This window comes from Chamaea fasciata, unplaced genomic scaffold (assembly GCF_029207755.1).
Source record: "Chamaea fasciata isolate MVZ Bird 193981 ecotype frontalis unplaced genomic scaffold, bChaFas1.0.hap1 SCAF_11, whole genome shotgun sequence".
In the NCBI taxonomy this organism is placed as follows: domain Eukaryota; kingdom Metazoa; phylum Chordata; class Aves; order Passeriformes; family Sylviidae; genus Chamaea; species Chamaea fasciata.
In genome coordinates this window covers 14,432,788-14,459,388 of record NW_027094096.1, presented here as the reverse complement: position 1 = coordinate 14,459,388, position 26,601 = coordinate 14,432,788, and the positions used below count along the sequence as shown (strand labels likewise).

General features: G+C 51.3%; 1 protein-coding gene and 1 long non-coding RNA gene across 3 annotated transcripts in view; both read right to left on the bottom strand.

Moving 5' to 3' along the window:
* Window positions 1-14,522: 14,522 nt before the first annotated feature.
* Window positions 14,523-26,601, bottom strand: part of XXYLT1 (xyloside xylosyltransferase 1) — a 32,155-nt gene continuing 20,076 nt past the window's right edge. For both annotated transcript variants that reach the window (XM_066193320.1, XM_066193321.1), the window contains exon 4: window positions 14,523-15,561. In XM_066193320.1, coding sequence (XP_066049417.1) covers window positions 15,165-15,561 — 397 coding nt within the window. In that variant the 3' untranslated portion in view covers window positions 14,523-15,164. The remainder of the gene's footprint in view (window positions 15,562-26,601) is intronic.
* Window positions 20,942-26,593, bottom strand: LOC136295065 (uncharacterized). Its single transcript, XR_010722590.1, has 3 exons — window positions 25,009-26,593; window positions 23,024-23,136; window positions 20,942-22,199 (listed from the first exon to the last, which is right to left on the bottom strand). It is a non-coding gene; the product is annotated as an uncharacterized lncRNA (long non-coding RNA).

Here is a 26,601-nt window from a genome sequence, read left to right as displayed (position 1 = left end):
TTGAACAATAGCTACTGGGGTTAGATTCTTCAATCGGCAGGTCTGACACATCGGTGCGCGTAAAACGGAGCCGGGGAAAGAGCACCTAATTAGCTCCTGTGGGTCCCTGGGACTTCCCCCGGGGTCCCAGTGCTGGCACACTGCCTGTACCTCCATGGAGTAAACAGGATGTCCCAGGCCTCTCCAACTGACATCAGTCCTGTGCTGAGGGCTGAAATGGCCCTGACCAGATTTGGATGATAAAGGTTAGAAATGGGGAATTATCATTAGTGTCAATTAGCACCATATGATGAAAAAGAGATCTTGGCAAATCTCAGTTCTGGAGATTGTCCCTCTCAGTCACACTGGTGACAGTGCTGATGTAAGTGCCTTGCGTAAGGTTTCTGGCAACTCCAGCTGCTTGGAGCAAATGCCTGGAGTCACTGCAGTGGGAATCCAGACACTCCAGAGTTCCCCAGCCTGCTGCAAGCACAGCCCTGCCACTCAGCCAGCTGTTTCCAGGGCTCCAGTGGGGATTAATTCTCAGCCCCCCATAATTTAACACCTTCTCGGTTTCCCAGAGAAGGCAGGAGCTGCCCAGGCTCTGCTGAAGCCATCCTGGCACAGGAACCAGGAGCAGGCTGTACTGACAGCACAGCACTAGGCACCAGGGAAAGGGGGCTGCACCCTGGCTGACTGGGGAACAATCCTCCCTCAAAAAAAGGTGCCTCTGGTAGGGAAGGGATTGAACAGATTTTTCCAGGAGGGATCTGCAGCCTTCCTGAGAGCCAGGCCCATTGTGGGGTCAGCATCTCAGGAGGCCGAGAAACTGGAAAAAGCCCAAAGAAAAAGCCAAGGACCAACGAAGTGCTGAAAAGACAGACTTCTAATGGAGAGAAATTCCTGGGACACCATCAATGCAGGCCAGAAAAAGAGGTTAAAGGGCTAACTTGATCCCAGCTTATTAAAGCTCTTTTTGATGTGATTAAATGTTTGGCAGTGCCTCTGTTTGGCAGACAAGGATGAGAGAAGACTGTGGTTAGAAATAAGGATTCAGTGTGTGAGCACCCTCTGAAACACCCCATGAAAGCCTGTGGTGAGTTCCCCATCCCTGGCAATGCTGTGACCAAGGTGTGGGTAGGCTCAGCATGACACAGCCCTGCAGGTTCACTATGGACAAAATCTGTGCTGACAGAGCAGCCCCCTGCCATGGGCCTTGTCCTTGTGCCAGCCCTGCTTGGTGGGATGCACCAGGGCTGCAGGCAGAGGCAGAAGCTGTTGATGGGTTTCATAACTATTGACATAACAACAGTCTCAGGGAGGGATCTGGATTTACAGCTGGCCTCTCCCTGCCTGGCTAAGCCCTGTCCTTCATCATTTACCTGGAGCAACAAATCATGCTCCCCATGGGCTTGTCACTTACTGGATTTTGATGGACGCCTCTCCTAGGGAATTCCAGGTGAAGACAAGTGGTTGCTCCATTTTAGAAGACAGTTTGCTGCTGACAAGAAGCAGTGAAGAAAGCTTGTCTGATTAATACACTGTCTTTTCTGACAAGAATGCTAGAAATAGAGGAGTGGATAGAAAGGTGAGGATAAGCAGTGTGATTACAGACCCATGAGGGAAATGAACATATACTTCAAATTGGAGGCAGCAGAGCACAGCCTGAGCGACAATTAATGATGGATTCTGCAATCTGTCCTTGTGTGGAGGCCACTGGCTTCCCTGTAATTTGAAGTGTAATTGGAGTAATTACTCAGAGCTCATCCTAAGGAGCATGGTGGAACATCATTTTGGGTTGCTTCTCTCGCTGGTGATGTGACAGCTCCTTGTAAATCACTCTGAAGTACCTGGGTGTGATGCTGAAGGAACTGGGCATAGGCTGTGCTGGCCCCTCTGTCCAGCCTGTGAGAATAGAGCAAGAGTCCTTCAGCAGCAGAGGTAATGCTCAAAAATTAATTGCTGGGCAATTATTTAATTCATGCTCCTGTTTCCCCCCTCAGTTCTCCCAATAAGCATTGCTTGGCAGGCTGGGCTGCCTCTAATCCCTGCTCCACATTCCGAGCTGCATCTAATCCCTTCGAGCAGGCAGCTGCCTTTCCTGTTTTGTTCCCCCTGTCCCAGACTCAGCACATCCCCCCTAAACAGCCCTCTGCCAGTGGCTGCCTCTTCCCTGTGACTCAGAGATGTGCCCTGGTAGCTCAGTGCTGCTGCAAACCATCCATCAGTGGTGCACAATGGTCACTCGCTTCAGTGAAGGTGTCACTAGCCTGCCATGGTATTCTTATTATGGCAATCCCAGATACTGATCCATGGGCCGCTGCTGGCAGTGTCCAGTTCCCAGACAAGCTCTGTGGCTGCAGCATCCCCTGCATCCCTGTCCTGCCAGAGACTGGGCACTGCCAGCTGGCAAACCTCCCCAGCATCCCACCCAGTAAGCCACCTGGGCTGAGGCACCTCCCAGCTGTGAGCCACAGGCAAACAGGCAAAGCTGAGAGGGTGAAGCCACACACCAGCCTGGGGAACACAGGACATCTACCTGCCTCCTTGGGAATATCAGCTGAGCAGTGCATTTTGCAGAGGACACTGGGCAGTGTGTGGCTAGAAGGTGTCCACGAAACCAGTGGGACAGCAAAGCAGGGACAGATGGACCTGTCCTGTCTCAGCATGTCCATCTCCAGCAGAGCCAAGAGCAGCCCTGACAGGCATGAAGGTGTGGGCAATCCTGGGGGATCAGGAGGATGCTGTGAGTATTTTGAAACTCAGAGGGCAGAAGACTCTGTGCTCCATGAGCAACAGGGCACAGACTGGCCCACAACTCAGTTTCTGTGGCTCTTCTTCCCAACGGAGGAGTTCAGCAGCACTGGAAATCAGACTGTGGCATTAAGCAAGACAGGTCACGGCTGTTTATTGCTTCTCAGAAGCCATGTAGTAATCCTGCTGCCTGCTCCCCAGAGTGTAACCTGCAAGAAGCACGTGTGCTGCAGACCATGAGGGCCTCATTCTCTAGGGCACTGCTCTCAGGGAACTTGGAACATCACACTCCAGCAGGCAGGGAGCCTACTCTGCAAGGTGCCCACTTGGCTGGAGCTCATGGTGCTTCCCAGCACCGGATCAAGAACACAGTCATTTTTCCTGGCTGTGGCTGTGCTCTGCCAGGAGGTGTTGATTAGCTTGGCAGGTTGCCAATTGCCAGGAAGGGCCCAGCACAGAGGTCATGGTGGCTGTTCTCTGGGAAGAGGAAGGTCAGGACACCTTGGTAAAGTGTGTGGACGCTTGGGGAGACGGGGTCCCACCAGTGCCAGGACTGGAAAAACCCTGCTGCTGATACATGGCTCCCTTTTAAACTCCAATGTTTTTGAAAACACAGCCAAATGCCCATCTGTGTCTCACCTTGAATCAGCACCTCATGTACTGGAGGGAAACAAAGTCCATGATATCGATAAAAGCTCCTCCAAGGTGCACTAAGACAGCTGGGCCACAGCTGCATGGTGAGCTTCTCCTTGCCCTGGGCTTAGTAACCACCAGCACCTCCCTCCTCCGTTTTAATCTTTCTTTTTAAATTTTTTTTTTCCCCCAAATCACCTGCAGCTCTGTTCTGAGGCTCCTGCCTCAGCTTATCCCAGCAAAACACAGAGCAAACATCCATGCTCCTGGTCTGCAGCACAGCCCCCTGTGCCTCTGTGCCAGGACAAGCACCTTCTCACCCTCCTGTGGGACACTGCCCAGGATTCAGAGGCTGGAGAGGGTGGCATGAAGAACTTCACATACCCACACACCCATGTACCAACTCACACTCACATGCACTTGCCCTCCCTCAGATACTTGTGCCCCTCAGCCAAATCTTCCATCACCCAGACAAAAGGGACACCCGACATTTTTGGCCAGGTATTGCATGAAGCCAGTCTGTGAGAGATGGTGAGGGTGTTTAAAGGCTTTTGTTTATGATGTCTGCTAAAGATAAGCCTCCAAGAAAGATGAAAGATGCCCTTTGGAAGCAAGAGTAGGGCAGGAAGGAATGCCAGTGTTAAATTACTGTGAAAGCTGACACTGCCTTTTAACATTCAATGTGCAAAAAGCCTGTGTCCCACCACATCTTGAAAGAAGCCTCCTGGATTATGAGAATGACCAATAATGACTGCAGGTAATTCCTGCCTCCTCCTGGCAAGTGCATAAGCTGACAGCAGATATTGTCTTCCACACTATTGCTTTTCCCTTGGAGGCAGAGGTTCACAAGGTGTGAATATAAATCCATGCAGAAAGCTCAGCTGATGTTCTCCTAAGGTGGAATAAAGAGTGGAGAAGAGGAGCCCTGGCTACAGCAAGGTTTGGGAGCAAGGAATGGCCTGTGTTTAGGGCTTTCACCTGGCCAGGCAGAATAAAAGCATCACTTCTTGATTTATTTTGTATTTTGATTTATAGTCACAGACTCTCGATGCAAAGCCTTCCATGCAACACACATGGGAAGTGTTTCTTCAGGGCTGAAATTGTTTACTGGACTTACTACAATCAGCAGCAGGCTTTGAGTTTCCTCTCAGGCTCTCAAGGCTTTAAAGACAACTCTGTTGGCAGGTATTTCAACTGGCATCAGTCTGAAAGAAGAAAAATATCTGAGACCTCCAAGATTAACTGTCCTTTCTGCGAGAAATATTTATCACTGTTCATACTGCTTTCCTCAATCTTTATTTCTATCAAATGCCAGTGACCAAAGATCTTTGCCCTATCTGAAAGTATTTCTTCCCTGACAAACACAGATTATGCAACACTCTCCCACACATAAAAATTTCATGTTGCTAGAAAATTACTGTTTCCAGATCAGCCTGGGAATCAATCAGGAGTTTTGCTGTCCCACTGTACTCTGTGGAACATGATGTGCTGTTCCCAGAGGATAAAACCTCCCAGAGGGGAGGACATGGGGGACCTTAATAAGGGGTGATGTTTCCCTCCGTCCTCATCCACAGAACCCTGAGAAGCGCAGCTCCAGGAGAAGGGGTCTCCAGTCCTGGGGACCTCCCCAGCATGTTCTCATCCTGGTTTGCAGCATCCCCCAGCAAGAACCACCTCCCAGGCCAGGCGGGCATCATGGACCCTCCCAGGAATGCTCCTGGGAACCAGGAGTCTACCTGCTCTGTTTTCTAACAGCAGTGCTCAGAGAGGTCCCACAGCCTTGGCACTGGCACCAGAGGGCTGAGAACAAGCTAAGAGTCCTGAGATCAAATTTTCTCCTAAACCAGTAAAACACCCTCTGGTTGTTTGCAAGGGTACAGCTGTGATCCACATCTCTGTCCTGCAGTGGGACATTGCAGAGGGACAGGAAGCAACGCCACAGCCTTTCTGCTCTATTCCAGCCACAGGCAAAAGAGTAAAAATGAGGGGAGAGCCCTTTTCTGTAATTTGCCTTGTTTGACCAAGTACAAAACTGGTGCAAGCAGAGGAACTGCAGGAGAGTCATCCCAAACAGCACCAGGGAGCTTGCACTCAGTGAGGGAGTTGGGCTGGGAAACCCAAACCCTTGCACACAAGCCCAGCACAAATCCAGCTGGTATGTTCCTGCCCCACTGAATAGGGAAATGCAATGGCAAAGATCCATGTTTATCCATAACTATGGAAAAAACATGTATCTGTCTCCACCGAATCCCCCTCCCCCAGCCCTCCCCCCACATTGTTGCAGAGGTTTATCCAGGGGCAGGAAGGTAACAGGAAGCCTGGTTTTGTAGCAGTGCTGGGTATGAGCTCCCTGAAGGTTGTAGAAGACACCAGAGATGAGCAGCAGGCAGAAGCTACATGCATTGGCTACAATACCTTGGATATTCTTTCATCCAGAAAACAAACTATTAAAGATTTTCTTGAAAGGGGCATTTTCCTTGCCATTGATACTTCCAGCTGTAGAAATAACAACATATTTCCAATGCTTGTTTGTTATGGCCATTTTCAAGGAGAGAAAAAACATTGCCTGATTATTTCCAAGGCAGCAATGAAATGGAATTAACAATATTTGGTAATATAAAAAGTAAACTACAAGTAAATAGTTTGAACTTCAGCAATATTTGCAGCTGATAATGATAATGTTCAACTGGTGAGATGCTATCTTAATGACACACTCACGGAAAATGAGGAGGAATATTTGCTTCCAGCTAATTGCTGAGCCTCTACACCGTGTAACACCACAAAGCACATTCTGAATAAATCATCATTTGATCTTGAAGGTTATGCAACAAAACTTTTCTATTGCCTTTTCTCATCATCAAAAGAATTTTGGGATTACAGGGGAGAATTCATTGTTCCACTCTGAGAACACGGAAGAGCAGAGGCGTGCCCTGACAAGCCTGTTGTCTGTGTGCTTTGCCATCTGTGATGACCTGGGCACCATTCCCAGCTGAGACATTTCCTCGCGTTGAAGGGCAGGGATGGTGGGACTGGGCAGAGAAGCTGCCAACGCTGGAATCCCACTGCTGCTGCTGCCCAGCCCCTGTGTTGAGCACACTCCAGAGGCTGGGCAGGGGGAAGCAAAGCAGCCTTTGGCATCATCCTTAGCCTGGACACCCATTCACCCACCGGAGCTCAGCACAGCTCCAAAGCCAACGAGGCAGGTGCAGCTCCTGAGTCCCTGCCCAACGGAGGTTCGCGTGGCTGTGGGGCAGCAGCTCCTCCCTTCAGTGCCCAGTGCACCCAGCCCACAGCTGCTGGGCTCTGTGTGTGCCACCTTGGCAGTGGATCACTCCTGGGCACCACGAGCTCCTCACCATTCACCCATTTATCTTTTTCAGCACAATCCATCATTTCAGCATAAATGCTACCTCACCTGGCGTTGCAGCTCTGTTTGTACCATTCAAAGCAGGTGTCCCAGAGCAAAGGTTCCCCTCTCCTGGGGCCAGCACCTGCATCCTCCCCTTCCAAGCTGAGCCTCTTGGCTATACATGACTCAGCTTTCCCCACAATGCACCATACATTTTTTTACAAGGATGGTTAAAAATATCACAGTTTGATCTTCCTTATGCAAAAGATTGTGACATCTAAGGCAAAAAATTAGAAAAAAACCCAGGAAAACTTGGCTCTTAACTAAAACTGGACAGCAGCAGAACACAGCACTCTGCCAGGGGACCTCCTTCACAGCATCATGCTGCTCCCAGGGAGTTTCTGCAAGCAAAATGAGTGGGCTCAGCTGCTCTCCCGGCATCTGGAGTTTGGAGAAATTAGGATGCACTTTACTGTGTTTTACAGTCTGAGCCCAGATGGTGCGTAGGAGGAACCCTGAGAGCTCGGTGCATGCCCATGCGATGGGCAGAGTGCTGCTGGGCAGCCCTGGTGGCAGTGCTGGGACCCCAGGACATCACCAACATCCCGGTGTCATCCCACAGCTGACAGCTGCAGAGGGTGTCTGCAGTGTGGCCCCATGGGACAAAGGCCTTCCCTGGGCCTGTGTGGGTCAGCCACCAGCGTCCCCTCCTTCAGCCCAGCCCTGCTGCTGGCCACAGCACTGATTTCGCTTTGGTCAGGTCCACCCCTGCTCTGGCACTACCAGAAGGTTGCTATTTTGCCAGCAACTATAAAGGGCTTGAGCAGTCGGACGGTATCAATTGTGGTTTTCTGACAATGGATCCACAAAAAGCAAAGTTATTTTGAGAAGGGTAAATGTAGCCCAGACCATTATATTTCATTCATGTCCGCCCACAGCCCTCCTGCTCTGCTGAACATAGTGGCACTTCAAACTCCATGTCCTGTCCTAGATGTGACTTTGGGGACACAGTGACCGCTTTCTAGTGTTGCCGCTCCTCCAGGAGGAATTCTGGCTGCAGGAGGTTTCTCCCAAACATGGTCTGCCACCCTCCCATGCCACTCTGGGCACTCATGTGCACCCTATCTGGGGTTGCTACAGGCATGTCCTCAACATCCTGCACCACATCCTTCCCAGCCTGCATAGGATGCTCTGGGTTCCTGCTGAGCTGCCCATCCCACCAGAGCAGGGTGGGTATCACTCCCCTGTGAGGGATGTGAAAATGAAACTGGGAAAAAGACCCACATCACCTTCGGACACCTGGCTTCAGGTCAGCCTCCCATACCCTCTAGTCTGGGACTTTTGGGGCTGGAAGCTGAAAGGACAGCCAGAAAATCTTGAAATACTTCTAGGCCCCATGTTGGGCAGTTGTTTCTCAGCCTCTGCGTCTTTTTAGCTTCCAGAATCAGGACAATGTGGTGCCTTTGCAGGGAGGCTTGGCTGAGCACAGGCTGCAGAAACTCATGGGCAGGAGAAGCTGCAGAACTGCAAATACCAGTAACTTCATACTGGAGACCAAAGAGTCATTTTTCAGGATTTGTACATGATGCTACCAGCCTAAATCCAGCTGACACATTTATTCATTAAGAACCTTGTACTGTGTTTTTATGACAAATGTATGACTGCCTTGGCACTTGCTATTCAGCCCAGCATTATTTAAAATCTTCCCTTATTATGATTGTTTGATAAGGCAGCCTATTACACACAGCTCTTCAGGGAAGGAGAGGATGAAACACTGTGCATTTTATATCTTCTTTGTTATTTGCTGGTAAAACTTTACCAGAACAATGACTGGTGAAAGAAATATAGTGGCTTCTGCTGAAAAATTTTTGAGGTTTCAAAGTAAATGACTCATGATAGGATATTTCATTACCTTTGTGTTAATAATGCTGACTTCTTGAATTTCCTATTTTTGCAACACTGGCTGCTTTAAAAATGTGAAACACTGGGGTGTCAGCACAGGCAGGTTTTCTGGCCTCCAGTTTCTCTTCCACCATACGGAATTTTCTCCTAGATCTGTTCCTGCATCTTTTCCAGATAAACAGGAATATTTACTATCTCGTGACTCTTACTCCAGTTTTCCCATCCTTTTGCCTAACTTGGGAATCAAGCTGCTAGCTTGGGGTTGCCAACCTTTTCCTTGACACTGGCACAGAATTGGCATCCTCCTTGCCTTCTGCATAGGTGTTACAGTCAATTCCCATTATTTAACTGGAATACACTCCAGCCCTGCTGGACTCCAGGCACTATTTCCCTTCTGCAGAGTGCAGTGGTTTACAATGCCAGGACATATTTACGTCTGTTCCAATTACAGAACAAAAATTGCTGCTGGACACCTTCACTTTTCTATAGCATTGAGAGTTCCCTAAACTGCTGAGCACAGATCCTGCAGAATTGCAAGACTTTGTTTGTTCTGAGGAGAGGGTGTGAAAGTTGCTGATTCTCCTCAGCTGCACCATCCCTGTCCATAACCTGAAGGCTGCTTTAATCCCTGGGGATGATTCCCGAGAGCTGATGCACAGCATCTGTCCCAGCTCCAGGGGGCTGGTGGAGCACAGACCAAGGGTGGTACAAGGCCAGAGCTGTGGCTCTGGAAGTGCAGCCTGCAGGGTACTACAGTCAGGCAGAGCACAGCCTGGCATTTTGGCCATGTAGCACACCTGCCTGCTCTGCACCAGTGGCTCTCCTGCCCTGTGCCCACAGAACAGTTACTGCAGTGGGTGCTCCTGGTGAGCCCACTGGGGCACAGCTTGGCATGAGCAGCAAAGGAGGGAGATCCCAACCTGGTCTCCCTCCCATAGGTGGGTGCTTGGCTTCAGCAAGGAGAGGAATTGGGGGATGTGCTGCCTCCCAGGATCACCTTCCTGCTCTCCACAGCTCTTCTCTGCACCCTTGGGTCATGCCCTACTGTATCTGCACTACCCAGCATCTACCAGTGATGAATTTTGTTCCCATTTTATTACCTACTGCTCCATATCAGCCACATTTTCTGCAGTTCCTCACATTGGCTCTACATTTCCCTCTCCTGAACAGCTCAGCATTAGTGGCAGGTTCTGCCATGTCACCATTATACCCTATTTTCCAGATAATGGTTTTTACTGCAGGTCCATAGGGCCTGTCAGGTCAGCTGAGCATCCTTTACCTGGCCAGCTCTCCATGCCCCCATTCCACAGCTGAGGGGCCCAATCTCACAAGCCCATTCTTTTTTTTTTTTTTTCCTACTGCTGCTGGTGTTTTTAAACATTCTGTATAAAACTCTCCTCTCCCTTGAGCTCAGCAGATTATGCTGGAAGGAGATGTCTTTGCTGTGTTCCCAAGGTAGCCAGAGAAGTCCTCCAGCATAGAAAAGAAATGAGTTTGAAAGGAAAAAGTATGCAGAAAAAAATACACTTTTTTTTTTTTTCTGGCACATTGCCTAGAGCCCCAGGTGCCACAGGGCATCCACAAGTGATTTACTCCCTAAACTGATACAGTCCTTAGGACTTGAAAATGTTTATCCTGACCAGCTCTAAGGAGGGGATGTGCTGTGACAAAGGCCACAAACATTTCAACAGCTGCAAAATGCATTAAGAGTGAGAGGTCTGCAGGTGATAAATGGGGATGGTTCATGCAGTGCCTTTTGAGAACAGGGCTCTGCTGGCATCCTGTGCCTTGCACAGCTTTAGGATTGTCCCCAGCAGGGTCACAAATTGCTGCTAAACGATGGCTGAGCAGGAGCAGGAGGAGAAGCTGGCACTGGAGCTGTGCTGGTGAAGACTGACACGATGACAAGTGCCCTGCCAGGGCTGCACGGTGCCAAATCCACCAGGAATGAGCCAGGACAAAGAGCTCGAAGGTGCCCATCTGTTCTGAGGGGAGTTGGAACCCCAGGGCATGGTTTTCTACCTGTCACAATGGCAACATCTTCCCCAGGAAAAACACATCTGGCTCTCAGGAACACCCACAAACTGCTGAGTGTCCCCATTGGTGGACAATGCCAAAGCCTCCTGCAAATCCAGACCTGTGGCTCATTCTGGCAGCTCCAGACTCTGTTTTGTTACAGCTTTTTCTTCAGGTAGTCAAATTGTCTAAATTAACACTGAGACTTTTGGTACAATACAGCTAAATGCCCATGAAATACCTCAGGAAAGTAATTTGCTCCAAGTGCTTCCCTTGTTAGCAGCTGATTAGTGAATAAATAATTTCCAGAGGAGAACTGGACAAAGCAAACCCTGCTGGCAATGAAAAGGCTACAGGCCCGGCAGCAATTTCTTTGCAATTAGTAATTAAATCCACAGAGGCTTGTGATGGTCAGAGACAGAGCTACTGAAAACCTGCCTGAAATATCTACAGGTGCTGGGGAATGTGTCTCTCCATGGCTCTGCAAAGCTTTTGAGGAAACACTCACAAAACATTGCAGCAACCTAATAAAATTCTTATTAAAAGGAAAAGGAGGCAGTTGCCGACCCCTCTCCTAGGCTTACTGCTCTTTGGTTTTTTTTTGCCTTTTTCTGTGTCCCTCGGGACAGACTTCACGCTGCCCATGGCTCTGTTGAAGGCAGAGGGGTGGTTCTGGTGCCTGCCTGCTCTGCTGCTGCCAGGCATTTCTCAGCAAAGGCAAAATAATAGGTTGTCTTTTTTTTTTTTTCTCTTTTTTTTTTTTTTTTTTTTTTTTTTTTTTTTTTTTTTTTGTTTGGTTTGTAAAGTCAGGAGCTCCATCTTAGTGCTGAAGCCTGTTGTTAGGCTTTGTGTTATTCTTGGCACGCTGACCAAAGTGCGCTCAGTATGAATAGCAGAGCTGAAAAGTAAATATTGTATCCTCTGGGATCAGTGGAGAGGGAGGGCAGTGATATTGCTTAATAGAGCACCCCAGTGCCTGTTTGGGTTAGGCTCACAGTAATTGCTCCCTAGGTGAGTTTATACCAACAATTGATTATTTCAAATGGGAAAGAAGTACAAATGAGTAAGAGAATAAACACCGATGGTGTTATGAAACACAGGAGAGGAGAGCAAAAATCTCATGCAGCTCCAGCACAGGGCTGGAAGCAAAGGTGGGCAGAAAATAATGAGTACTGTTTTCTCTACATGCAATTTCTCATGAATTGCTGAATGACATAAGAAACGGAATTTTCCCCTAAAGCTTAAGCTACAGAGCTATTTTCCACAGCCCAGTCTTCTGCAAAGGAGACTCCTTTGCTCTCTCATCTCCTTCTCCACCCTGGAAAAACATGGGGCTCTTGACATGAGCAGCACCTTGCTGTGAGCCAGCAGGTGAGAAGACAAGGAGCAGGAATCCGTGATGGAGGAGCTCTGGGCTGAGTAACCTTAGGATAAAGCCCAAGACGTCTTTGCAGGGACCCTGGCTGGGCCCACTGCAGCTCTCCCATGGCTGCAATGCGCCCCATCCCTTGGGACTGGTCTCCTGCTCCCCACAGCTGTGTCCCCCCTTTGCTGTGTGTGACAGCAGCATGCCCCCACTTGCCACTCACCAAGGGCTGCCTTTAGCCTGCTGCATCTCCAGAGGGGCTCCAACCAACCCATAACCGGGCTCTGGAGTCTGCAGGCGCCCTTTGCTAGGCAGGGGACCAGTGCTGGCCCAAGGACACGGTGCCAGCCCTCTGCAGACCAGGAGCTGCCTGTCAGTCCCAGTGCTGCTGCGGCAGGGTCACCACAGCAAACCCCCAGTGCCCAGGGGCAAACTGGTGCTTTTTAACGGTTTCTGGGCATCTTTCACCACGATTGTGCTGGCAGCTGCTAAGTGCTGGTTGCCCTGGTCTTGGACCAGCCTCACAAGACCAGGAGAGGATGCTCAGGTCTGAACTTGTGTGCCTGGAGCAACTCCTGCCTGAGGATGGGCTGCAGCAGGAGGGTGCAGGAGGGAAAAGAAGGGTCGGGAAGGAGAGTCCCCATTCTTCCAGGAATTGAAGGAAAGGCACGCCGACTGGGCACTTAGTGCAAGAACTGCCGGTGTGAGTGAGGGCTGCCGGGCAGGCAGTGCCCGCAGGGTTGCTGCCACTCCGGCCGAGCACAGCAAGCTCTGCGTCTGCCCCAAAGCACAGCCTGTGGCTGCACCCTTCGGAAAGGCTTCGGAAAGGCCGAGCCGCCAGCCCCAGGCTGCCACGGCGCTCTCTGCAGCTGAGCTCATTAGTGCCTGCAATCAGCAGGGCATGAAGGGGAGATAATTACACAGGGAGCAGGCTGGGGCTACGTGCGGGGTCTATAAATAGCGCGGCGCGGTGCTGGCCGCCCGCGGTGCTGTCACCGGGGGCAGCGCGGGTCGGGATGGGGCCGTGCCACCGGGCCCTCTGTGGTGCCCGGGGAAAACCGACGAAGCTCAATCAAATGTTTCATCTAACTACGCTTTTCCTAGCTGGAAAAAAAAAAAATGCAGTGAGTTTCCCAGTGGACTGTGACTTTGAACCTAATAATAAAGGAATTTATTTTTGGAAAAATACCTAAGCAAAAGGTTTCAGCCTGGGGCCTTAGTGGCCACAGGTAGGTGTTCCCCCACACAGACTCTGGGACTCCACAGAGGAGGGCACCTGGCCCCACACAGCCCCGTGTCCCAAAGTGTCACCCTGCAGCACCCATCATGGTGCTTTTGGGCCAGCCCCGACACCCACAGCCACCCCAGGGCTGCTCAGTCCCCAGTAAAAGCCATGTCTGCTCATCACCCACTCTCCCCAATGCTGGTGACACAAGCAGCCTGGCCTGTATTTCCAGCATGGCCATTTCCAAACTGATGGCAAGGTCCTGCCCTGGCACGTGAAGCCCCATGTGTCCCTGGTGCCACCTGTGTGCCCTGACCAGTAAGCACCAGTAACCCTCCACATCCTTCAGGGTGGATCCTCCTGGTGCATCACCTGCCCCAAATCCTACCCCACTGCAGCCTCCAGCAACGCTGGCTGCCTTGCCTTGCACAGTGAGGCTGGATCACCTTGTTTTTTGGTGAAAATGTGAGTCTAACACAGCAGAGTTCTGCATCTTTCCCTCACCTTTAATCACCTCTTTGCTGTTCCCTCCCTGGAGATGAGAAAATACTTGAAGACAAAGTTTTATGCTATTTGGAAATGCATTGGTTCAGCACATCAGAGAGGGCAGGGTTCAGGATGCAGCCCATACCACAGCCTGCTGTCTCTGCACATCAGTTTGAGGGAGGAGAGCCTCTCCCCCAGTAAGTTCATTCATGGGCATGGGGGAAGGAGCCCAGGACACTCCTGCTACATATATGGTGTGTTCTGTTTTTAGGCTAAGCCACAATCAGGTCCCCACCCCTCTCTCTTGCACATGGCACATCACAGAGATGCACACACAGGGTGGAAAATAAGCTGGGCTGGGCTGGAGGTGGTTGATGAGCCCTGCAGGTCCCTGACACAGACCTGGGCAGGAGCTCACCCACCAGCTGGGCTCACCAAGGCAGGACTTATTCAAGGAACAGCATGCTCATCCTGAAGCTCCCTCATTTCACAGCACAGGCAGTTCCCAGCTCCTTCCAAACCAGCCCTGGCTATGGGGGTGATGATCTTTAAAAATCCAGCTTGTTTATTTGCATCACTCACATGGGACAGATGTGGGATAAGCTATGTGGGGCACCACACTCAACTGCCCAGCAGATACACATCAGATACTTTTTAATCATGATAAGAGCAGGAAACCTCCTATTGCACAGGACTTCTGTTGTGCCACAGAAAAACAGCCGAGTGTGTCTGGTATCTACAGCTTTATTCTCATATGAAAGGTTAAAGGCAAAGCTAGAAAATGAACCTATTGCTACACACTCACCGAACACTTCGAGGACAACATAGGGCAGTAAAGCTTTTATTGCTACAAAGAACCAACGGAAGGCTTTAAAGCTTATCTAGCATTCAATTTTTGTTTGTAAGCAACTCAATTTAAAGCAGCTTTTCAGTCTTTAAAGCCCTCTCGCCTTTCTGGAATGCTTCAAAAGGAAGATGACCTGAGGACAGTGTCTGCTCTCCAGAGGGACCAGACCAATTCTCTGCATGAGGTGCAGAAATGGGCCACCAAAGAATGACAAATGAAACCCAACTGCCCACTGGGGACTCTTGCTGACCATCAGACAAGGCAAAGCTGCACAGCACCCAGGCAGCTGGACCCTGCCCAGTGCGAAAGCAGCAGTTTCTGATGGCTCCTCGGCTGTCCCCGTGCCCCAGAAGCTGAGGCACAGATGGGCACCGTGGACTTTACCAAGCAGAGCTGCAGTGGCTGTGGATGTCCTGCTCCAACAACTGAACTGCCCTTCCTCTTGGAGGGTGAGGCTACAGGCTGTGGGATACTCTTGGAATCCCTGGATTCCCCTGGATTATGCTGGGTCAGAGCTGGTCATCGTTCCTGAGGGTCTGTTAGTGCAGCCACTATGGCTTTGCAGATCTTGCCGCAGTCAGAGCTGCCCCTGGGGGCAGTGGGTGCCTTAGTCTTCAGGGATTTGGGTGTTGCAGTTGCCATGGTAAATTCTGACCTCCCCCTCACACTGGAAGTACTGGTCAAACACATCGCTGTATCCATGGTCCCTCCACCATGTGCAAAGCTGCCGGTTCCACGTGCAGTCAAGCACATGGAAAAGCTCTGGATGCTCCATCCCCACCATAGTGAAGAAATCCTGGTCCCCAAGATGGCCCTTGAAGTGGTACTTCTCTGTCAGCTTCTGCACCATGGTGGGCTCCAGCAGCTGGTTGTAGAGCTTGGATTGCCTCATGGCTTCCAGGTTCAGGAGCAGCACACCACTGTTGAAGCCTGGCAGCCCATCAGGAGGGGGCTCCCCCACTCTGGTTTGGGGGTTCTCACGGCGATACTGCCAGAAAGTGTGCCTGGAAAGAGAAGAAGAACAGGCACAGGGATGTCAGGGAGTGCAGCCTGAAGAGCAGCCACCTCAAGTCTGGGCAGGTCTGGATCACAGCACAGGATCGACCACCCACCCAAGGGATCTCACCATGCTTGTCTTCTGTCTGGAGGCACCCAGCCTCTCAGAACACACAGTGCTTCACAGGCTGCCCTTCTCTTCATCCTCCTGCACAGGATATTGCCCAGACTTCAAACCATGCTGCTTACCATCTCCTAAAGCCCCTTTTGTTTCTACCAGCATCATTCTGGTGAGCCAAGTGGACACAGGATCGTGTGACTGCTCACACGGCTGTGCAGAGAGACAAAACCACATCCCCAGTGCCTTGGGTGAACCACCAGAAGTGTCCTAATTTCACCTACCTAAGCAAGCAGCCCAGAAATTTCTGTGGCTCCTTTCTCAGTCCTGTGTCAGAGGAATACACCTCACCACACATACACTGGCTGCTCCCACTTGTAGGAATTGAATTAATCCCATGCTATTCCCCAAGTAACTGGATCTGCCCCTCAAAATTGCTCCTGTTCAGTCTGAAAGTCGTCTTCCCTCAAACAGCATCCTCTGCTGCAAAGCTGAGCACCTGAGAGCAGTCTGAGCCTGTTGTTTCAGAGGAGGTCAGGAGGGACCTGTGACACCCACCACTGTCTCACAGCCCACAGCTGCCAGCGCTGCTCTCCTTCCAGCCCTCACTTTTAAGGTAAAGGGGTTTTTCACACCTTGCTGGGAAGCTGTCAAGGAGAAAGACTGTTAGAAAGAATAAGCCAAGGCTGCCACTGGTTCCTCTTCAAACCTGTCAGACACCATCCAGGTCTCCATGCAGTTCAAGGCAATGAGAATCTGCTGGTTCATTTAACATCCAAATGTTTAAAGCGGTTCCACGCTTGGAAGCTGAAGTTGGACATCCCTCAGATATAAGAAGATGCAGGGACATTTGCCCCTGGGACAGCTCCAGAGGCAATGCTCTCTACTGCAAGCATTTAAATTTAAATTTTTCTTATAAGAAGCCATGTTGCGCTTCCACAGGCACTTGTCCAGGGACTCCTACAGCTTGTACAGAGATCAGACTATCAAATCCATCCTTCTGGCCTGTGCTCCGGATCCCCTGCACAGTGAGACTGGCCAAGTTGACAGCCATGATTCAACAGCCACCAGCAAAATTATCCCAGCAGAAAATGTGGATCTATTAATGATGTCAACTGTGACTATCTTTTTTATTTCCTGATTTGGAGAACCACAAGCATCATGCAGCATCACTTCCCTAAAACTTTCCATTAAAGCACTGATATTTCCTGTTTCATTAAGGGTCTTTACACCACTCCCTTTCACCTGATTCAGAACAGAAAGGCTTTTTCCGAGTGCCAGTTTTCCATGGAAAGAGGGCTGTCTTGAAGTGTCACATCCATGCTTGCCAGGGAAGGGGAGTGGAGGATGGCCTGCCTCATCAGAGCTCATGGGCAGCAGGGCTCTTTGGATCTAAAGGGTGGGGAAAAGATAAAGGGCTCTGCCTCTGCAAAGAGCAGTTGTGTCTTGAGGACAGACAAAGACAACTCATGGATGGGTTGCTCCTTAGAAAAGGAAGGCAAAACATTCTTCATGCAGCATTAGAAGGAAGGTCAATCTGCAAAAACAAGCCCCAGCCTCCTGAAGTGCTCAGATCCAGGGAGTGGCTCAAACCCACCTCTGCATCCTTTGCTTCTCCCTAGCAGGGCCAAGAAAGCCATCCCCCTTGCCCAGAACGTCATGCTGGAAACTGACAGGAGAGAAAGGGTAAGCAGTGCCACAGAGGGGAGCACATTTCCAGCTCCACAGCAGTGAAGCTGATTCCTTTCACATTCTTACCTCCAAACACATGCTGCCCTGCCACTGCAAGCAGCCAGGATAAAAAAATTTGCAAGCACCCAGGCCCACGGCATAGCCAAGCCATGGTGAGGCTAAAGCAAATCTGTATCACATGACTCAAATTTTCAGCAATGCCGTTCCCCAGATGACTTGTGGATAGCTGATAACGTGTCCTTTTCTGCAGGAAGAGGAGACAGAGTGACAAGCAGCAATTGTTCAGCCCTTCCTCCCAGCGCGGGCGGTGACAGGGCTGTCCTCCCCAGGCCGTGAGCGGGGTGTGGGGCTGGCAGGGAGGGCAGGGCCATCCGCAGGGAGCCGTGCTGAGGTGACATCCAGGATGTGATGAGCTGTAGGTGGCTCCGCAGTGCCGATGGTTTGGGAACCTGCCCACAGCTGAGCACAACAGCCTTGCCCCTGCTGGGCTCAGGCCAACCAAGGGAAAGGTATCCTGGCAGGGCCACGAGCAGCAGCTGTTTAGAGAGGATTTTTCTTGGCTTTTGTCTTTCAAGCAGGTTTTGGAGCTGTCCTGTAGGGGCCAGGACAGGGAAGAGCATGGCTGAAAGCACCTCCACCCAGTTAGAAGTGGAAGGAGTGACGAGTATGAGAGCATTGTTCTCTTCAGAGGAGATGGGGCTGGCAAAGCACAACAACCGCTGACATGGGGTCCACCCACTCTCTCAATCCATCACCCCTTGGCACCCACCTCAAAATTTGGCAAAACATAAGGGGAAAACTCCAGAGGCTGAATGAGCATGCCGTCAGGAGGTGTCCTTGAGACAATCATCAAGGAACTGAACCCCAACTGGATGCAATGGAGATGTCTGCCTGGCTCAAGCCCCTGGAGTGGCTGCAATGTCCCTGGAAACAGGCGGTTCAGGCAGGGCAGTGTGCCTTCCTCTCTGTGCCCCCAGCAGCAAAAGCCTGGGCAGGAAGGCAGCCCGGAGATGCCGGCACCACCAGGATCCATCGGGGCAGGAAGCTGTTAGCCAGGAGAAAGGGAGGAGAAAGGAAGAGGAGGTATTTGGGGCTTTTGTTAACTGCTCCAACCCATCTAGATGGGAGGGGACAGAGGTGACCTGTGGCCCCAGACCCCGTGCCATGGTGCAGGGGAGCCGTGCGGGGCCTGCTGCAAGCGCCCGCCTGCAGCCCCAACGGGCTTTGCTTTGAGGAGCTGTTTATAAACAGAGCCGGCATGTGCTAGGAAACATCTGGAGAAGAGCATTTCCAAGCATTCAAACGCCAGGCCCAGGCAGCCCAGATAAAAAACGCTGCTTCCAGCAGGACTTCCCTTGCTGGCCCAGCACTGGGCGCTGCGGCCGCACCTCCCCTGCCTCGCAGCCCGGCGATCACAGAGCTGCCATCGCACCCTTCCAAACGCCTCACTGGGGACAGCTGCCCAGGCAGGAGGGACCACTCCACCCACCAGCTGTATTCTGTAGGGCCTTCTCTTCTCTTCATGTGCAGCAGGGGACAAACAAGGGGGGGGCAAGACTTTGTCCAAATCTGTGAGCTTCCACTCATTGACTTCAGCTCTGAGTTATGGGACAACTTCATGGGATGACCTGGAAACCTCTGGTAAAGCAGCTAGGTGCCTGAGCTGGCAGGAAAGGCAAGATGCAGGGGTTACTGTTAGCTGGGAGATCAGCAGCAAGCTCAAAGCATTTGGCCCACAAGCAGCAGACTAGGCTTGTGTGCCTATACCCATCTGATGTTCACGGGGCTGCAACCCTGCCACATAGCTGTGCAGCTGCCACTGGGCTTGTTGCTGAGGATGTGGACCTTCCCCGTGCAGGAACATCTCCAGGAATGCCTCCTCCCAAAGGCATCTGGGGAATCAAGAAACCAGGTCAAAAAGACATGAAGTGAAACGAGATGCCAGGCCAGACCCAGGGTGGCTTAGGTTAGAGGATGCTCCTGGAAGGCTGCAGGGTGCAGCCAGTGTGCACTGCATGAGCCTATGCAGCACGATACCCAGGGAGGAAGGCTGCATGGCCTCTCCCTCACCAAAGGGGAAACAAAGCCAACAGTCACAGGATAAAGCCACAAAAATAGGGAATCTGCAAGAGTCTGGATGTAATAAGCATCCCAGAAAGTCAGCTCCTTGCTGGAGCTCACTGATTTGCTCCTACCTCTTGCCAAGCACTGCCAGAGTTTGGGCAGCTGTCTGGGAGAGCAGGATGGGCAGCAGCAGCAGGCCAGTACCTCGAGAATGCGTTTTGTCAGCAAGGCTCTCTCACAGGACCTTGAGTACCCTCCAGCCAGGCATGAGGCTCCTGGAGCAGAGGAGAAGCACAAGCTGCCAGCCCTCCCTCTCTGAGCCACTCTGACAGCAGCCCTGCCAGCCCAAACACCAACGAAAACAAGTGCAGGCTCTCCTACCTCCAAATACATTGTTCAGCTCCTGAGCTGCCAGTGCTATCCCCAGCTGCAAACACTACTGCTCCTGTGCAATGAGCAGTGAGGTACAAGTGCACTTTGGTCCCTGCTCTGTGTGCTGCCAGGACTCCCCTGGGGTGACACGAGGACACAGCGGCTGGCTGTGGTCCCACCAAGCAATCCCTGCCTGAGCTGCCCACCTGGTGGTGCCTGGGACCTGCAGGGCCCCAGAGAGCTGGTCAAAGAGGCAGATGGGATGGGAGCCCCAGCGTGAAGTATGCAGTGTCCTGATGGGGACAGAGGATGTGCTTGAAATGGGAGAGAACAAAAGGGAGACCATGATAGCAGCTTCTGCTCTGCCTGGAGGAAAGTGTGTGGGCAGCAGGGAGGGGAGAGTGATGGGAATGATGGCATGGTCCATTCAGGGGTGATGGTGGCTTTCCCCCTTCATCCTTAGTACAAAGTAAGAGCACAGCCAAGAAACTTCCCTGCACCCTTCTCCTCTTGGCTAATCCTCACAGTGGCAGACACCTGTCAGCCCTTTACCATCACTGTGTTCAACTGAGATTAATCCTCAGGAAAAGGCCATCTCCCCTTCCTCCTTCTCGTCCCACCTCCAGAAGGCACTGCTGCAATGAAGATGGGCCCTTCCAAGTTTCTGCCACTTGGGAGGCAACCACCCAGGGCTGCACTCGGAGCAGCATCCAACCCAGCTCCCTCCTCCTGCCCTGGCAGCTGGACCTCAGCCTGGCGAGCTCAGCAGCTTTGCAACAAAGCAGCCCTTGTTGCTAATTGCTTATTTTCCATGTGCAATTGCTAAAACCCTTAAGGAGCCAGGACAGCAGGTTCAGTACCAGCCCACTCCAGAGCACCTTAGCTGAGGCTGAACAGCTTGTGCAATCCAGGAAATCCCAGCTCCACGCTTCTCAGGAGCACCATGTACCCAGTGATGTGCAGTGGCATCACCAACACAGCAGCACCCTTGCCCTGCAGGGGAAAATGTCACGTGGGGCAAAACACCACCAATTTCCATCCTAGGACAAAGGGCAGGATGTGTTGGTGTGTACACCAGGACCACCTTACCCTTCTCTGATGGGTTCAGGGTAAAGGTCCAGCTCAGGCAGGACCTCCATCCCTCCCATGGAAAATACTAATGAAGGAACAGACTGAGGTCTTCAATGAGGACATCACTAATTCCTTAATAAACTTCTCACGTAATGCACAAATTATGTCTGTACAGTGCTGGTCTCTACCACAGCCCAGTCTGCATGCCAAACTTTTAAAAGGCCTGTATTTAGAGCAGCAAATTGATTCTCAGTGATGACATTTCTGCGTGGACTTAGTCCAAAAATGGTAACTCTTAAATAGATGACAAATGACAACTTGTGAACACAGCTTGTGAACAAAACCTTTCTTTGGGACAGATTTTCAAGGGTGGCCCTCCTCACCACCAAACATTTGTACACCCCACGCTAGTGTTAAAATCATCCTCCAAATAGAGGTGGGACCATAAATCCCTGTCTGGGTCACATCTGTTTCCTTCCCTCTACAGATTAAATGCCTGTGGCACTGGTGGCAGTGCAGAGCAACGATCTGTGTGTGTCAGACCATCCTCTATCAGCACCAGTACAGGAAGGGGGGCAACCCACCCACAGGGACACTCTAGAAGAACACTGTGGGCCAAGTACTGCTAAAATGGCAGATTTCTATTAACAACTGTGAACAAACTCTGCCCTGCCAGTGTTCTCCTGCCTGCTTTGAAAGCACAGGCTGCCTGCTCTGGGACACCCTTGCCTGCCAATGGGACTCTCCGGAACAGGGGAGATGCTCTCCCTTCACCGAAGCTCACCTGCTGCTTAATATTATTAATAGTATCTGTGCTAAACAATGCACAGTTGTGTGGCTGTCAAATCTCATCCAATTTATTCCTTGTTTTTAAATGACATTTCAAGTTTGCATCATAGTGGGAATAAATTGGACTGGTCCTATATTAATGATATTCAGTTGTAAACAACACAACCCTTTACCTTCTTGGATTATTTTTTAAATCAGAGGTAAAGTTGAATTCCTGAAATTAATTCTGCTTCCAGTTCCTTGCAGGTTCTGTTTGTTCTGTAGTTTTGGTGGCTTCTTGGCAGCCACTGCCAAACAATTCCTAGAACCATTTTCCCCAAGTATTGCACAGCAGCACTTGCTACAAATCAAGTCTAAGTCTTGGAACAGTTTAAAATCCAAAGTGCACAGGGTTTGGGGTTTGCAGGACCGTGGGAACACAGCACTGACATCACAATGGCACAAACAGCAGGCAGAAATTCTCCAGCCTTTACTCCTGAGGGGCCTGGGGAACAGAACTCTTGATTGGAAGCCAGTTCCCTGCTTGCTCAGGGCAAAAGCCTGTGGAAAAAAAAGTCTGTAAGTCAGGGCCACCTGCCTGCATGAAAAGTCCATAAAACCAGGAAAACTCAGACATGAGGACCTGCCTGCTGAAGATGGTTATCTCCAGTTCTGGAAAGCTCCATTGCAGGCAACAGCCCACCTGCAGAGATATATCTTACAACCACCGCTGCTGCCTCAGCCAGGGAATCCAGCTGCTCCTTGCTTGCAGCTGTCAGCCGTACTTTGGGGTTTTTTTTAGATCCCAAGAGAAGGTACAGAATGTACTGTCTCAACCCAGACTCTCTGACAGCCTGGCCTGGCTATGGATTTAGCATTAGCCTGCTCACAGCCCAGGATAACTCCTTTCCTCTTCCAAACATCTGACAAAGTGACTTAGCGCCGGTACTGCTGAGCTCCCAGCAAACACCCAGCACTGCAAATGCTGCGGTTCCACATCTGGAGCTGCACAGTCCTGCTTCCACCCATTAATGAGCTTCTCTGGGTTATTTCAACAGCTCTCAAACAAACAAAATGCATGTCACTGAGCACACAGCACACTTCCAGAAGCTCCCACATGATCACAAGTGGAAACAAAGCTTTTCCTTTCTATAAACTAATGTCCTGTTTGAGGTCTCCCTAAGTTTTAGGCAGAGGCAAAAGCGAATGGCCTTGCAGCCACACAGGGACCCAAGTGTCAGCCCTTTGTCATCTGTAGATGCCCCTTTGATGTAGATATCCTTTCCTACTGGAAAAACTTTTATCGTTTCCAACACTGTGGATTCCCAAGATGCCTCAAGTTTTAATTAGCCTCTTGACATCAGGAACAGCAGTAACAATCTCACCCAACAGCAGAAGTGGAGGCAGCAGCCACCCTTCCGCTGCGTGCATTCCTGGGCCTGTGAAGCTCTGGGACTTCTTGTGAGGTCCATCTTCAGAGCAGGTATCTTCCTCCTACCTGGAGGGGGTAAAAGAACCCATCTGAGGACCTGTGGGTTAGGTCCTCCCTGTTGCCAGCAGACCATTCCTTCCCAAGGAGACCTCCAAGGGGAGCATGATGGGGGCAGTGCTGAGGGCCCCAGGTGGTGCTGGCACACTGGTGGGCACACAGAGCCCACTGCCACTGGCAGTGCCAGCAGCAGCAGTGCTTAGGCAGAGAAGAGGCTGGGATGGTTGTGGGGATGGGAGCAGGGCACACGGCGTGGCACACAGGCCCGGGGTCAGGGCGAGGCTGCCCAGAGCAGCTGTGCAACCAATACCACTGCTCTGCTTCCTCTCACATGCCACCAGTGTGACTGGAGAGATCTATAAGCAGGAAATGCAGTAAGAATAGGATTTAAGCTCTGCCTTCAGTAATCTGAGAGCTTTCAGAACGTTTTGGGGAGTGCCACGGTATTTCCCCACTCTGTTCCTCTCAACCACAGGGTGGCTTTGAAATGAGGAGTCCTATCCCTTTGGCACCTGGCGGCACTGAGCTCCTGTGTCTGGGAACAAGTGCTGAGCCGAGCCAGGCTGGCAGGGAGGCACAGGTAGGTCTGGGCTGCACTGGTGTGAGGATGCCATCGTTGTGCCCTGATGGAGACCCCACGATGCCCCCGGTGCAGCTCCACTGCCCACACCTGGCCAGCAGGCTGAGGGGCAGCAGGCTGTGCTTCCATCACCAACCATGGCACAGCTACACAGCTGGGAGCACGGCTGAGCTGCTCCACAGGCTGGGCAGGTACCCACACACCCCCCAAGGACAGTGACCTGCCTGCCCATCTGGCCACTCCCATGCAGGCTGCATCTGCAATGCTTCTCTGCATGTTTCTTATCAGGGTTCAAGAGCACCAGAGAGCCTGGACTTCTCAATTTGACCAAGATCTGGCACAGAAGGCTCAGTGCAACATAAATATTTATAGACCACTATCACTCACTCTGTGTAGCCTGGTGAGCAGGACTGGCCAGCACAACTGAGCAGCTGAAATGCTGCAGGGGACAACAGGACTTTTAATTAAGGTTATGACTCTGAACAAGCACCTCCTTGTATGGAAAGCCTTTTGAATGATGCAAATTTCAGATGTAGTGTCTAATCTTTACATCAAAATCACTCCCACTAAAGCCAGATCTCCTGATCTTGGCCACAGGGTGAACCCTCTGAAGACAGACACATGAGGAGGTGTAAGTCAGCCTGGGAAGAGGCTCCTCTACAGGCCTATATTCAAACAACAGCCTGGCAGGAGGAAGCCAGTGCTGCCACAGAAAGTCCACAAGCATCTAAGAGGCTGCTGCACCAGTGTCTTCAACAACCCCGCCATGGGAGCAGCTTCGTGTGGGATGAAGCTCTGCCTGCAATCCTATCCACAGAGATGTTGACTGTAGCCCATGTCCCACATTGGATCCAAAAGCCACAGAAAAGGACAACATGCCTGACCCATGGATAGGGTGCCTCTTTGCCCAGCTGCAGCTAGAGAGATGGAAACCTGATGCTGATGGCCTTGGATGTCAGATCACTTCCTGCACATGACATGGGCTCCTGCCACCTCCGCCGCTCTGCATCCAGGACTCCCTCCCAGACACTGCAGAATGATCCATGTCCAGCTTCAGCAGGAGCTGCTGCTCTCCACAGGCCACTCCAACTCACCCTGAGTGGCCCCGAAGGACAGGCCAACCCCAGACTGTGCAACAGTTAAATCCCAGCACCAGCCTAGCAGGAGGGCCGGGAGATCCTGTTGCTCAGAGAAATGTGTTTGTCCAAGACAAACAGTGGCCGGGCATTGTTTCAGCATGAGTCAAGCGAGTGGAAACACTCCCGTGCCATCCTGTTTTGCTGTCTGGAGGTTTCCCCTACCTTCAGGATATGCAGACAGGCTCCGGGATGTTTCCGATTTGCTGTGCTCTTACTCCTCCATTTCCCGTAAACGTCTGCGCCCAGCGCTGCTTGTTGTACCAGTGCAGCAGCCTGAGCCTTCTGCAGCCCCAACCTGTGCTTAGAAAGTGCAGCCCACAGTCAGGCTGCCAATGGGCAGCTGATGGAAACAGATGGTGGATTGATCTCCATTCATCTTTCCCATTGCTACATAGCAGGAAAGACGGCACCCAGACCCTTCCTGGCCACTGGCTTACCCTGCCCCAGGGAACTGAGTCCACAGCTCCACGAGCAAGCACAGGACAGCTCTGCTAACTTGCCCTCAGGTCCTCTGATGCTTTGGGGCAAAGCTAGTGCTGCAGAGAGCTGTGTGAAATGGTGAGGAAAACATGAGTGGCAACACGGATACCCCACCATCACTCCGTAATTCTCCTCCCTCCCCACAAGCATTTTCCCAATTGATGCTTCAAGCCTGCACACATGGCAAAAAACATGGCTGGAGCCGACACCTCTTATTTCACACCTACATGTTTTTATCTTTCTAAAAGTATAAAAATAGTAAAGTTTTTTGTTTTTTTTTTTTTTTTTTTGACAAAGACATCCATGCTTTGTCAGCTCATGTTTGTGTCTGGAAACCCTTTTAGCAGTGAGGTGCAATCCCCGCAGGGTGCAGGGCTTGGCAGGAGGGCAGGCTGGAGTTTGCACAGCTCGCCCCACAACGGGTGATCTGGCGACAAGAGGGATCAGGAACTTGTTTTCACATGAAGATCAAAACAACACAAGAAGAAAAGCACAACATAGCCCAAAGTGACCCAGAACGTCAAAACTGCAACAACAGAAAGTTCAGCCCAAAAATGCAGCCTGTGAGGGCTGTTATTGCTTGGCATGTTTGTCCCCACCGCGGGTGGCAGGAGGGAGAGAACACGGCTATGGCTTGGGTCAGGTATTCAGTGCTCAGCCCCATGATCCCGTGTCTTGTCCCCTGCCATGCTGAAAGGCTCTCCAGCAGAGCACCCCAAACCTTAATTCAGTCCCCTCCAGGCACGCCTGGCCCCACAAACCACATCCAGGCAGCAGATCCATTCTCACTCCCTAGTAATGCATTGAAATAATGCAAAACCCTGCAGAGACACAAACAAAGTGATTCCACCCTGCACTAATTGCAGGCGAACGAAGGCTTGATTTACCCTGCTCCAGGCTGCACCTCTAACAACAGGGATCTGCCCTGCCGGGCTGACCGAGGCCACAGTCCCACAGCCCCGCAGCCACTCCTGGCTGTGGCTCTTCCCTCCATCCCCCTTAAAGCTCTAACAATTGGATATGATTAACTGGGGCTGGATTTACCATTCTGGGCACCAAAATCCTGTCAGGACACCCAAAGCAGATACAGGAGCCCTCTACTCTCTGAGCATGGTGCCACCCCATGGAGAAAAGTCCTCAGCATCTGTGTTTCAGATTAAGTGCCCCTGCAGGGATTAAAGCAGGGAGACCACTACTCCCTAGGTTTTCTTCCAAAGAGCAACCTGAGTTGAAGAGAAACCACCAGCCACCTGCTCCCCACGGGGAGGCGGCTGT